At 38.8% G+C, this 14,675-nt stretch overlaps 1 protein-coding gene across 1 annotated transcript in view; it reads right to left on the bottom strand.

Annotated features, from left to right (window-relative positions):
- Positions 1-14,600, bottom strand: part of EFEMP1 (EGF containing fibulin like extracellular matrix protein 1) — a 49,623-nt gene extending 35,023 nt beyond the window's left edge. Inside the window, exons 1-4 of the mRNA XM_009288463.1 lie at positions 14,589-14,600; positions 14,372-14,459; positions 11,380-11,428; positions 10,941-11,201 (exon numbers count right to left, since the gene is read on the bottom strand). Of these exons, the coding sequence (XP_009286738.1) occupies positions 10,941-11,201; positions 11,380-11,428; positions 14,372-14,452 (391 nt within the window). The 5' untranslated portion in view covers positions 14,453-14,459; positions 14,589-14,600. The remainder of the gene's footprint in view (positions 1-10,940; positions 11,202-11,379; positions 11,429-14,371; positions 14,460-14,588) is intronic.
- Positions 14,601-14,675: the final 75 nt, after the last annotated feature.

A 14,675-nucleotide genomic window follows, 5' to 3' on the forward strand; every position in this document is an offset into this window, starting at 1 on the left:
ACATGCTGAATAATAGATTAAAACTTAAGAATACACTTTCTGGATTGTTTAAATAATGGTCAAACAGTGTTTACCATGGGAAAAACTGGTAGTTTTCTCCTGCACCCAACTTTTGCAGTGCGCAAGCCATATCAGGAGGATGCTTATAACTTTCTTCCAACTTAGGCTTATTTGAGCTGTAATGCTCTCCTGTTTCTGCAAGCCCAGCAGCCCAAGAGGTGCTCAACCAGTACAATGTTGCCGACTTAAGACTGTCGTTTTCATCTGCTTGCACAGTGTCCTCTGCACTGGGTAAAAAATACTGGGCCTAGAAGCATCAGCAATATCTTTATTTAGGGTCTAGCAACCATCCTGAACTTCTTTTCAAGAAGTTCTGATCCATCAAATTAAGACAGATAAGACTGAGGAAGATCTAGATGCAGAGTAAATGCAAGCAGAATGACTTCAGATAAGAATGTGCTTTTTCTTTACCCCTGGGAATGGGAATGACTTTTGGATTCTGCACACTCTCCTGATTTAGTCTCCAACAACTTCTGGGAGGAATAAAGCAAGGTATCTTCCACAGCCTACGGGGGCAGATCAGTGGGTGCTCCAAAGCACTGCTTATTTCTGATGTGACTATGCACTAACTACAACACTGCATATTGAAATATTATGGCTTTTAACTAGCCCTAAGTGTGATAGGCAATACATTGTTTTATCTGGCTCACCTTTATCATCTAAAAGCTATGTGGAGAACTTGTTCCTGATAAGAAAGTCCCTTGAAAACAAATTCATCTACTGAGAAAGTGCTTTAAATACTATAAGATATAAAAGTACAAGTAAGATCTGGAAACACAGGTGCAGAACAAAATGATTTCAAAATTGATGTGGAACTCTAACTTTTTTTAAGCCGCTTGACAAAGATACCTATTTCTTGAAATGATGCTATCTTTATCAACTTAGATGAACCTTCTCCGAACACTGAACTGTATTTGTTGCTTCTAAATGTGTATTTAATTCCAGCTCTTTTCTAATGCAGCCCAGATATCCAAAGTTCTCCACTGAGTAAGTCTAGACAAGAAAGAGATTGCTTTTTCCATCTTTCTGATAAGCTAGGTCAAGTCAGCTAAAATCACACTTAAATTTCTGCTTGCTTTGCCATGTTTTATTCCTTTTCTCTGTGCAAGTCTGTTATTAAATGTTACCTTATTGGCAACCTCTTTAAAACCACACAGAAAATTGTTACCTGTCAAAAGTCCTTGCGTTTTCCAATTCTAACTACTTCTGCTAGAACAGGCAGCTGTTAGAGTATTGATAAGGATTTCTTTTTAAATTGTTAATGCTAAGAAATAAGCAGTAATTGATTATCTATATTATGGTTTTTCTGGCATCATGGTATTTTTTCATGCCATAAGATGTCTTATCTTTTTCCTCTGGATTTCTTTAATTCTTGTGAATTTTAATTCTTGAAAAACAAACTTCTACATCTTTGTATAAACACCAGTTTTATACAGCAATCTGACTTATCAAAGTTTTTCTTTTGGTGCAAGTTACAGGTGGTAGTGGAATTTAGGTGTCAATAGTATCGAAGTAGACGAGATGATTATTTACTCAGAGGCCAGCAGAAGGCCAGTTCTCCTTTATAAAGGCCATCTCCTTGAAAGAAAAGATTAATGGGTAGACAGTGACCAATTACTTCGAAAACTCAGGCTGAAGGTTTTACTAGTGTTGATGGACAAAAAACATTCCTGAAGCCATTCAGGCTTGAAACTTTAAAATCGCCATACTCTCCGTTGCTTTCGCTATCTATTGAGGTTTGATTGCAACACATTATGACCAGTTACCTGTTAACAGGAATCCCAGCCATGCAGGCATATGCATATGAAAATCATTGAACAAGTTCTGTTTGTACTCAGGAAACTAAATAGAACATCTGTTCAAGCATGGACTAAACATGCTCAAGTGCAACGTCAGATTTGCTTATGTCATATCATACCGGGTCATGCATTAGAATAGAAGTTTACTCCAGATTAAATTCAGCTTGTAAAAGAAAGCTCAGCCATGTCTTCTCCTTTTCAGATCTGTTTTAAATAGGCTTAAATAATGCCTAGATATGTCCACTCAAAGGCATGAAATTTTTATTCAGAAGTTAGTAGAGACAAATTCAGAGCTTCCCAAAGTAAACATGTCTTCCCAGGAGATACACCTTCGTACACTGAATCCTTTATCATCCTATTTAAGAATTTTACTTGTTTCTGCGGTTAGCCATCTATGGTCATCACCACTGTCCTTGACCAAACAAGTATTATTTTTCCCACCTCCTGAAAGATGTTTTGACAGTAAGAAATGAAAATAAGAAAGCCATGTAAAAAAAAACCCAACAAACAAAACCAAAACACAACTAACCAAAAAAACCCCACCAAAAAACAAAGCAACAAACAACCCCCCACCTTCTAACTGCAGAACAGTTATGGGGCATTTTTCAGTTAGGTGAAGTTACTTATTTAAGGTATTCAGTAGCAGCAACAAATAAGGGTCTACTGAATATCTAGTTCTAAAAATGCCTAATTAAGTGGTTGGGATACATTATGCCAGAAAAGGTCTAATTCATTTCTGGGCCTCAAGAACTTTTTCTTAGCACTGTAGCTTATAAAAGTGTGTGTAATGTGTTGTTTTCTTAGTAACCTTTTTCAGCTTCAAAGCTACAGGTTTTACCATATAATTATACATAACAAAAATTAATCATTTCTCCACAGTACTTACAACAGAACCAACTTTTAACATGACTTCAGATCAACAAATAAAACCAAATGTGAATGAACATAAACGTATTTTATAATAATTACAAAAAGGTATTTTATAATAACTACATGTATGCTAAACTACTTCATAGCTTTGCAATTTGCAAATCCCTCCTGTATTTTTAGTAAAGTTAAAATGTAAATGAAAGAAGATACAAGCAGGATTCTCGTGTGTTTAATATGTTCTTTCAGGTTAAATTTTGTTATATATTCAATTATGGCAAATAGCTTTCTCTCCAAAACTATTGCTTTTTGGCTGCTATGAAAACAAAACTTAGCAAATTAAAGATGAAAACAGATATAATTTTTGTGAAATATCATGCGTTCTATCCATGAACCTTACATGGCTGATTACCTATTCCATATATTCTTGTTACATACAGAGAGAAGAGATCTTACTAGTCAAGTTCAGATCTTTCGATCTTGTGGATCAGAAGCTGTTGAACTTTATGACAGGTATGTGGCAAACTTCCCTTTGATAAGAACCCTTCAGCTGAAAGGATGCTTAAATCTTGTATGAAATATTATAGAACACGCATAAAAGATGATAGGCCAGAAAAAATAGCTCAAAAAGCATCACAGAGGGAAAATGAGAATAAATATTCTTGACGTATAATGAAAGGAGATGGCCAAGCTCAACTTATATGAAACCCATGAACAAGATGTAAAAGTTCTTACTCAGTTAACACACACAAACAGGACAAAGGGGTTGCCATGACAGAGTGCTGTACAAAAATAGTTGACTATACCACAAAATATCCAGAATGTTTAAGGTGCAACCTGGTAAGGTGAACTCAAAAATTACTCTCTCATTGTGGTTTCCACCAGACCAAAAATATCTCACTAGTATGGTCCTATAACGCTATGTTCTCATTGTCCTTGACGATAGGAAAATGGCAAAATAGCAAGCCTAAACAACATACTGAATTAATTCAAGTCATGGTGGAGACTGGTTTGCTTGGCTATAGTGCAGCAGATATTTTTCCTTAGTAAAGGATACGCAAAGGAACATAGGCATCACAAGGTGGTACAGTGAAGAATCAACAGACCACTTCAGTATCTGTGGGAAGCTTTGTTCTTCCTTTAGGACTATTTTGGCACACACAGAAAGGCAAATACAAACAGCAGCTATCATCTTCCTTTGCCAGCACGAAAAAGAAATGAAGAAAATCACTTGGAAAGAGAATAAAATAAGGAAAATGACAGTTCTGAACTTCAGCTCTTGAACTAGTTTTCCAGCTTGCTAAATTAGCGTCCCATCATTGGAGATGCTCAAGAAATGTCTTGGACCTTTAAAAAGTGTGTGTCTGTAATGCTGAGATCCTTTAGAGATGTTCTAGGGTTAGAAAAGGTGACTTGGTAACCCAAACTTCAAACACGAAAATAAAACACAGATAAGAGCATTTCCATTATATACTAAGTAATCTGAAGCAGGAATTGGGTTTGAAAACAGAGAAAAAAGTGTTGGTTGAGAGAAAATTACCTTGAGTAAACACTTGGAGAAAGGAGGAACACACAACCTTTCTCAGCAAGCTAAAGAACTAGAATGCAGTAGTTCGGGATGAAATAACTGCAGACCTGCTCAAAGCAAACACATTGAGAACATCGCTATAATTCTTTCATGGAAGTACGGGAGAAAGAATCTAGCCACAAAGTGGCAATGGTATCGCTATAAAATTATCGAAGAAGGGTGCTAAAAGTAGCTGCCAGGATGCTCTTACACTGCTGTTACTGCTAGGGAAACTTTCCGTATCGCTGCAACTCTGTAGACCACAATTCATTGACAGCAGGTATTGAAACAGGGAACGAAAACCAGCCCGTGCTCCCACAAATCATGTTTTATGCTATCTGATGCTACTGAATGCAACAGATGACAGCTATCATTCCTTGTAGGGTTTACTGACTTTTAGGATGCTTGTGTCTGAGTGTTTGCAACAGATACAGGGAATTCCTTGAAGAGATAAATAAATACTCTGTGCCTTTTAATGGGGTGCCAAGTATACTGGGATGCCCAGTCAAGATCAGACATAAGCATGTTCTTCCCCTTTGCTATCTGGTGTTATTCCCGATTGCATTATGAAAAAGACCTCCAGCCTAGGGAGTGAAATTCTGAAGGAGGACAGATGGCTGGAAGTTTGGACTTTCTTCAGGCCGTATGCCTTCCGAATACATTTGCTATGTTTTGTCTGTCAAAACATCAGCTGCCTCAGAGCTACTAAGCAAACAGGCTTTACAATCAACAAATCAAACCCAAAAGTATGACAGTCGATGTGACTACTGTATGATCCCATTTTTCCTGAATAAGGAGCCATGAGAACTGCTAATGGGTTTACTTAAACTTGAAGTCTAGTGTTTGCCTGCATAATCACAATTCAAGAAGCTAAGGTAAATACAACTTTCGGAAGCTTGCCTGAATTTAGGAGACTTAGCGCGATTAGCATATGGTATGAATCTTTAGCTGCAACGTACTGAGCATATTCCTGCAGGGGCCAGAATAATGGAAAAGCAGTAAGTAACTAAAGGAAGTAAAGCAGCTGCTAGTATTTATGCTTGTGATGGATGTTCACAGTAAAATGGTCAGACAGAGCAGAGAATATCTATCCAAGGTCTTGACATGACACTCACAGCTGTGCAAATAGCACGGATGGGAAGATGATTCAGAGTGGCCAAATCTTGAAAATGCCCAAAAACAGGCCCTCAGGCCCTCAAAACAAGATGGTTTTTGTGACCTCCCCTCTGGTCCCTCAAGGCTATTAAAGAGATGCTCCAAAAAGGGCTCTTTGCAGCAAAATGCAGTGGTTTCACAGCTTAGCAGCTTGAACAATTGGTTCAGGATGGGCTGATGAAAGATGATCTCTGCATGATGTACCCAAATGTACAAGAAATTAATTGGCGTCTATGAACACTCAGTACAAAGAGCTGTGAAAATGTCAGCTTGTATCCTTCTGTGGATTCTCTTAGACCTGCAAAATTCCTCCGGCTTTTCCAAGTGATTAGTATTCAAATGGCATGTGTAACCAGGTCAGTCTCTTAGGGTGGCTACTGCTGGCAACAAGTATTCTCCACTTGCTGAAGTACTGCAGCAAACATATGTACATATAAACTGTGCCTGAGTAAGCACTTTGATGAACTGAACTAATGGCATCCTAAAACAGATAACTAGACCTTATTTTTCCTACCGCAGCCTCTCTCCTCATCCTTTCCTCAAACTAAACAGGTCTTGTGTTGTTGAGAGGAACAACTCTGGAACTAAACTTGTCACAACTCGGGCTCTTTTAAAAGCAGTCCTGAAAGCATTACTCCTTAAATGCAAGAAGTGGGAAAACTTGGGATGCTCCACAGGCAGTATTTTACAAAAGGCTCCCCAAAACATCTCTGGGGCTAGCCTAAGAAACTATTATAGGTATATTTTAGGTTATGTCTACATTAGCAAATAGTGTGGACCCATAGGAGCAGATTAGATGTTGGTGCAGAGGCTCCAATGTCCCAGTACATGCATTTTTGAGGGTCTCTGGGCTCTCTCTAGTCTGGTCCTGGAGCCTGAACGCTCGTTAATGATTGTGGTGTATTAGTGGCACTCCTGCAGTGCATTTCAGGTTTAGTTTCATCTGAACGGGATCTGGTTTGCATGTTCCAAGACCACTCAGTGGAGCAAATCAGAGCACATTAAGTGGAGCTCATTAGGAGGTGTATTTCAGAAGTGCAGTCTGCACCCCAGCCAAAATGTCAATGAAGAGCACCCTGCCAGAGGTACACCCAGACTCTCTAACCTGAACTGGTTCTGCAAAGGGCCAGGCTGGGTGCACCTGCACTTACCCAATTTTTATGTCCTTTATATGCTAGTTGCACATCCCCAATATATATATATATATTAAAAAAAAAAGTGATTTCTGTATGGAAAAACAAAACATCATGAACTGCTCCCCCTTGTCCTTCTCCCCTTAAAAAAAAAAAAGAAAAAAAAGGAATTAGGCTTATTTAACTTATTTACACTTATTTAACTTCTCGAGGTAAAAGCCTAAATTGAGTATGGTAAGTTACTTTGAAAAGTACCGGAACATTAAACACCCCCCCCCCAACTCCTACCAGTGAAGAGATCCCTAAAATGATTTTGCAAGGGAAAAATAACCACAGCACAGAAAACAAGTTAATTCCTCTCCTCCCCCCACAGAAAAGGAAAAAAAAAAGCAACCACCGTCCACCAAGTCGAGGCAGAACTATCTGAAAGATGTCTCTTTTCCATATAAGAAAGCATTGATATCTTTTATTACCACCTCTCTCCTCCCTGTGTTTTACAGTCACAGTAGCACAAAGGGTTATAAAGGGAGTAGAGAAATATAGGAAGCTAATCTAGCTGAGGAGCAAAAAAAAGTTTGCTTACTTTATTGCTTGTATTGCCAGCATGATAGAAAGGCAAAAAAAAGTTCTTTTCCCTTCTCAAGTTTACAGGTTATTTGGTACCTTTGCTTGGTCTTTTTTTCATTCAAGTGTCATTAACATTCTAGGAAAAGCTGGTAGTTTCTTGCAGACTAGATTTGACAAAATTGAATTAATTGGGTGATTTTCTTTTGACTTCAATAGGAGCAGACGCAAATCACGGAGAGCCTAACAACATAGTAGAAATACAATTCAGTCTTGTACGCAGGCAACAGAGCGCAGCTATTTATGTTTTTTATCAGGCAAAAATATTAGCTAACTCGGTAATTTGCTTCAAAATATTTCTTACTCTGTTTTTTGCTTTTCCTAATTTGAGTGATACTCTCACAAGGACAGGTCAGAACATCTGAGTGGCTTCCTGAAAGCGCTGGCAGGTGCCACATACGGGAATCTACCCTAGTGACCAATTCAGCAGCCCTTTGAGTTAAAGGCAAATTTAGAAGTGACAGTGAAGTGGGAACTGATTATACAGACGGGGAGAGGGGGGATTAGTTAAGGTCATAAACTCTGAATTTAAGATACAGTTAAAGTGTTTTAAGTTGAAGCACAAAAGTCAGTGCTCTGTACATTTTCTACATAAGAGATCTTCCTCCAGAATAACCTCCCCTCACCTTTTCATCAGTTTTGGGGGTTCCTGGCACTTACTGCTCACGTACAGTATCTCAAGAATTTCCCAGGAAATTTTTGCTACCCACACTTCTAACATCACCACAGTTATACAAAAACATGTTTCTGATCACTAGTAGTTATAAAAATGATGTATATCGTAGGAAACTGCAGTCATTTCCGTGGAGTTGTCTTCTGCAAGGCAGTGTGCTTTGCTATCAACCTGCCATCTGTGCTATTCATGTGCTATGTTGTCTCTAATAAATAACAGCATGCATTGCAGACAGAAAACTCTCAACACTGCTAAATACCGTAATTGTCACTTGTTTTCTTCAGGTCAGAAGTTAAGAAGGTATTAAGTATCTTTTGTAACTCAGGCATATGGCCATGTTTTGGTAGATTAAGAAGTGCAGGGAATCATGCGCCTCAATGTTTCTCTTTCCTGTCAATAGAAACAGGATCTGGCCACACTGCATCATGCAGTTACCAAACGATGAAGCTCAGCACATCACTGAAGCCTCTTGAAGTCCAACAGGACTACTGTCATTTATGCGTGTTTATTCCAAGCGCAGAAACCAACATGAGCGTGTTTGGCCTATCATACCCTCACTATTCGATGTTTAAAAAGGGAGCGGACATTTGTATTAAAACAGAAGGCCCCTCATACTCTAGTATGATGTCAGTAATACAGCTCCTCAGAGCATGTTATTGTTTTAAACGGAGGTCTCCACACTTTCACATTGGTTATAAAATACTTAGTGCTGCTGGACTGGAAGGAAAATGTCATACATCTGCAAACAATTAGAAGGAGCTGGACTTCATATTTGATTTACTAAACAATAAAACAAGCTTAAGTGTGACTATATGTGTAAGTTACACTCCCTAGGAGCCTCAAGCAGTTATCATAGCAAAGTCTTTTAACCATAATTAAATAAATCCACAGTGGGACCATTGCTGATCAAGATTATCTTTTATAAGATATTTTCAGCAGTGAAAAGCACGAAGATCATGAAGTTGAATGCATGCTTTAAGTGCTCCAAAAGTCTTTTATCCTTTCTTTCAAGCACACTGTCCACTACCCTTTTCCCAGCTGGAATTCATTCAGTACAATGCATTTCAGCTTTTAAGCACTAGTATTTCCATGCTTTCTGCATTTAGACTGAAATTTTGGCATGAGGAAAGTAGTAGCAAAACTCTGATTCAGTCAAGCCCAAGATTTCACCGTAGTTTGTGTGTCTGCTAGTTAAAAAGTTCTGGTACTATAACAACAGTTAGATGGTGTTATAAATTAACCAAAGATTTGTGAATTGAATATAAGTAAGTATTTAGTTGCAAGTTTCAGGAAGCCAGAGCATGGAGTAAAATAATAGTAATGTATCACCACCAATCTTCTCCTCAACAAAACAAAAACCTCAACCAGTTGTCAGTCTCTAAGTTAACCCTAACTCTCAACCTTTATTTGGAATAGAAGGTATTGGTAGTACACACCGTTAAACTCTCCTATGCTATCCCCGATTTATATACCTAAAGCCATTGTAGCAAAAGTGATGTTCATGTTTGGAAGTTTTCCAGCATTACTTGCATTTTTTTTATCAGACAAAACTGTTGTTACACGCTGAAGTTGAAGTGGTTTATTGCAATTCACCCGCAAAGATGAGCGCCAGCCACAGTAACGCAGCATCACCTGAAGGAGGGAGTGCTGGATCAAACACAGGACTCCGGTATTCTGTTCCTGGTTCTGCTGCTACTTTGCTAAGTTAAACTAAGGAGAAAAACATTTGCCATCCTTGGCATTGATTTTCCCTTGATAACCCTAAGTGAACGCTCAGGGTTAAGGGGGATCATGGTACTGACCTCCTGCGGTAGGTTCTTGACATTCTTGAATGAGAGTGACAGAAATGTTGAACATTAGCAGATAAGCCAGAAATGCAACTCTGAGGCTTTGCCTACAAAAATAACTTATCCAGCCTCCATGATGATTACTATGCTTCAGAATGACAGGGAATTTACTTACTAGTGATAAATAATGTTCTGTATACATGAATACCAGAGAGAAAGGAACTACCACTGTATATTACAGCTTGCCCTGATTATAGTCACTCAAGTACTATTTTATATGATTATACTGTTACGGGCCACAAAATGGAAAAGATGAACCATGGGGTCAAGCTTTGCCCTCTGTTTGCGCGGGTATCCCACTAACGTGCTTGAAAACCAAGTTTATGAACAAGGAGTAGAAAATATTTTTATGAAAGAAAACAAAACAGTGGACAAAACATTTGTTACTTCAGCAAGTATAAGAGTAAACTATTTATATAAAATAATAAATGAAACAGTCTTAGTTTACAGTAGTGCTTGTGAGTCTGGTTCCTGAATGCATACAATTAACATTGCTAATACCCTGAGAATTTTGGCACTGTGTGTGGTGGATGTACACTCAGATGAAAGCTCTTCATTGCCATAGTTTCAGAGACTGGCTAGACTATGACTGGAAGTAAGCTGGCAGGGTCTGCACAGAACTACTTCCATAGAGATCAGAAGAGCACAAGCTGTTCGGATGTTTGGTTCCTACTGCTTGATCATACATAATAAAACCACTGTATTCTTCTGCATTACAATCTGGTCTAAGCAAAAGTTCACGTGGTGGTTAATTTTTGTTCCATTCAGCATTCACTTACTGAAAAAATATATAGTTTTGCAAATCTTTAGACATCATCTATAATATGACTTGCTATGTTGCCTACTTTTTTCAAAGCACTTTCTCTCCCGGACATACTTAATACAATACAAAATCTTTGACTGAAGTTGCTTACTTGCATTAAGAGTGTTTTTTGAGGATCTACAGACAACAGAATTAATTCTAGTTGTTAGCCTGAAATAGACGGAACAGCCTGTAAGGCTGCAACAAACTGCAAGTTCTGTTACCTTGAACAATAACAACATGCATGTATTTTATTTACGTATCTTAAGGAAGCATACACATGTCCAGTTTAACGGTGCAACAATATATGCTATTAAACACAAGAGTTATAGGCTGTCATTTTCCAGGCATTAGATTTGTTATCACATACACTCCAATTATACTGAAAGTAAAACATAGGGCAGCTTGCTTACCTTGGCACACATTGTGATCACTTTGCTCATACCCAGCTGCACACTGAATTTGATGAGTTGGGTTTGGAGGGGCACGGTGAGGATCAGCTGGAGTCCGTCGAATGACGTTGTTTCGACCACTAGTAGATTCAGCTGCTGCTTCTTCGCGCTCATTTACAATAATTTGTGCTGTTCTAGGTAGACAGAGGTATCCTCCATAGTGGTTAACACATTTCATCCCACCTTTACATGCATCTGGGACTATTTCACATTCATCAATATCTGTGGTTAGCAACAACACAAGTCATGCTTTTAACAGTCCCACCTTCTGCAACAGCCATTAATACAAATAACACAACGAGACATGCAAGCACACCTCCTTGTCCAAGACAGGGGTGTGTAACGATAATACTTAAAGAATACCAACGGCAAGTCTGTCTTTGAAAGTTATTTACTGTACCTTTGCACCGTTGCCTAACAGGATCCCATTCATAGCCGTCTGTGCATTGCTATAGAGGAAAAAAAAGATTTAAAAATTAGGCTACTCAGGATTCTTTAGTTTGGAAAAATAATCAAGCATATTTCAATGAACTCAAAGTTTGACACTAAGGGAAATGCAGTATTTGCGTACCTTGGTAAGCTAGAAAAATGGGTATTGGTACAACATTGCTGTGCAGGAACAACAACAAGTATATACAGAGAGAGCCTCTATCTCGGGAAGTTCTTAAGACATCATTTGTTGTGAGTACGTAGGTTTTATTGGGGCTGGGGAACAAAGTGAGAAAAGCATCGCTTTCTCCTTGCCTTGTTCCTACATGCTGTTTTAAAGCATCTGTCATTGGCTGAATCCTGGAATAAATGAACCTCTGGACTGACCAGCTGACCAGTATTATGAAAATCTTATGAAAAGAAGAGCGAGTTTTTCTGAATTTTGATCTTGTTCGCTGCCTTCCAACAGGGGAACATCTTTCTTTCCTGGGGCCGGTTTCCCAGAGGGACTGATGGGCCTCTCTGCCCCTGTACTTCATCCTCTCTCCCATTAGCACTCTAGCAATGGGGAAGGATCCCATGACAGCTGGAAATTCATTCACATGCTTTTTAATCACATGACTCCAGGAACTGCAGTCTAGGAAGAACAATTTATATTGTGAGACAATAAACGGTTAGAGTTTAGAACAGCAGGACTACTTACATAAGTAAGACTTTGCAAAATTCAAACAAGATTATACTCAGCAACTATTCATATCAATGCAGATTAGTAACTTTAGGAAGGATTTTAAATATTCTGCCCTGCAGTTAGGTAGGTATCTTCATTACTCCTCTGCCCAAAAGCATTAAAATGTCTACAGTGCAGTAATTTTAATTGCAGGTGACAGTTACAGAAACCGATTAGCAAAGCATCACAATGCTACCAACTGCAGACGACACATTTAAAATATCAATTAATCAACTGAGCTGTACTATGTAGGTGCACATGCATGCTATGCTGCTTAGGATATTACTTTAATGGCCCTACAGAGAAAAAGAATTGAGTCGGCTAATGTAATTAGTCACAGTCAAGCAAGCTAAATCTTGTTGCAACTCTTCTGCTGCAGAGGAACTATACAAGTGCCAAATTTGACCTTCCGATGCCGAGATCCACTTGTTCCATGTACTATCCTCAAGTTATTTTGAGGAACTTGTTACTAACGGACACTGACTCAGCATTAGGATTGAAAATATTTTCTTCATTTGCAGGTGACACCAGCGATCTGCCAAACGTAGCAGCGAGTTGTAACTTTGGAGGCTTTTTCTTCCAAAGGGGTAAGTGGACAGCAAATTGTATTACAATTCTCAATCTCTAAAGGAATGACTACATGCTGAGTTGACAACACCAAAGTTACTGTAGCTATGAAAACGCAAACCCAAAGGAAAACAGCTAATTCATGCATTTACTGAATCACCCAATTCCTGTTAATGCACAACAGAAGTACTGTCTATTTAACTGTAAGGAGCCAAGTCCATCTATTATTGCAGCTGAAGGGACTTCTACAAGAGAAAAGGATTTGGCCCTAAATGAACACAATGTACGCATGAGAAACAGTAGCATCCTAAGAGTAAGGTTTCCAAACGCTAAGTTTCTTTGTTAAGTAGTTTTACATGATTAGAGTCTAATGATCATCGAAGCACCTAAATGCTAAGACCTCTTTGAAAATGGAGTATAGGAACCCAAGCCATATATGCATGCTAGAAATTTTCCACTGGTATAAACAGACCTGCGCAGGCTTATCAGAAAATGCTACTTAATTTTTTAAAAAGAACATACAATAATTGCGGAAAAGGGGGGTGGGGTGGGATCCCTGTGTTAGTCTGGATTTTCAAAAGGTACTTAGATCTTCAGTTTCCACTTATATATAGGGACTTAAAAATCACAGGAGCCTCTAAATAGAAGTACTCCCAACCTTCAAAAAATCTATTGCTTCTAAAGCCCAGTGTTAAAGTATTTTATGACTGACTTCCTGATGCTCACTTGAGGCTTTTCTTTGATAAGGTCCAACTCTGCAATATTTACTTGCTTGAGCCATCCCACTGACTTCAGTGGGATTACTTGTATAAGACACAATCTCAGTCTTTGGCTGTGGTTCTCTAACTTTTTGCATGTGTGCAGAATTTTCTGCTTGTGTGGCATTGCGCTAATGTCTGTACACATATTCAGAGGTCCACCCATATGAAGCAAGTTGCAGGGATTACAACTGTAATCAGATGTGAAAATGCGGGTTTTTCCCCAGCCCAAGCCGATGTAATTGCCACTCCTTCCATGACATGCATTCTGCAAGCCAAAGACTGAACACAAGCAGATTAAAAAAAAAAAAAGCCTTACAAAAAGGCCTTTAAATCTCTTACCCTATCACTTGGTTACAAGCAGAACCTATTTCCAGTATTCTTGTACAATTTTATCAAGCCATGCAAAACCACTGCTCAAAAACAGCTCAGAAACTAACAGTCCCATGATCACTCCAGGACTTAGATGCTTCATTAAGAGTGCTGAATTTTGAAGTACTTACATTTTGTTAAAAACAGCTTGAAATATCCAAAAGAAAACACACAAGAATGTTTGACCTAATTATCTGTCAAATTCCATATATTTCAAATGAAGGTCCTAGGGACCCTGTTTTTAATGAAAATGGATTAAAAAACTATTAAAACCTCATAATTTTGTTCAGCTCATCAAGCTCAGTACATAGATAAGCTTTTCAGAACAGGCAGTTGTAGTCTATTTTGCTCAATTTTGTCAACTTCAACTTTAAAACACTGTTTCAGTGCAGGAACAGCTTATTTTATGGTTAACATTCAAACTCAAAGAACTTTGTATTGCATGCTATACATTGGCAAGAAATTTGGTTTTTCTTAAGGGTCATTTAGAAAAGAATCCCTGCAAAGCAGTAATTATCTCGAACTCTATTAAACCTTACCGTGTACGTTATGGTTTCCTCAGTTTCCTGCGAATGTACTGTAATAAGAATGAGAGCGGCCAAGAACATAGCTGTCAACATGGTGAACCTTGAAAGAAAGAAAGAAAAACAAAACGGGAATATTTTTAGCGCTCCCCTTCGCTGGAGGACGCAGTCAGCACCTCCGGGACCGGGTCCTGCCCCGGCTGCCACCACAGGGCGCCCGCCCAGCCCCTACCTGGGTGAAGGGGCCGGGACGCTGCCCCTTTTCTCCTGCAAGAAGAGGGTGAGGTTTGGCTGTGCTTCCAGTCCGCTGTATTTTATC

The sequence above is a fragment of the Aptenodytes forsteri genome, unplaced genomic scaffold, assembly GCF_000699145.1.
Source record: "Aptenodytes forsteri isolate BGI_AS27 unplaced genomic scaffold, ASM69914v1 Scaffold185, whole genome shotgun sequence".
NCBI lineage: Eukaryota > Metazoa > Chordata > Aves > Sphenisciformes > Spheniscidae > Aptenodytes > Aptenodytes forsteri.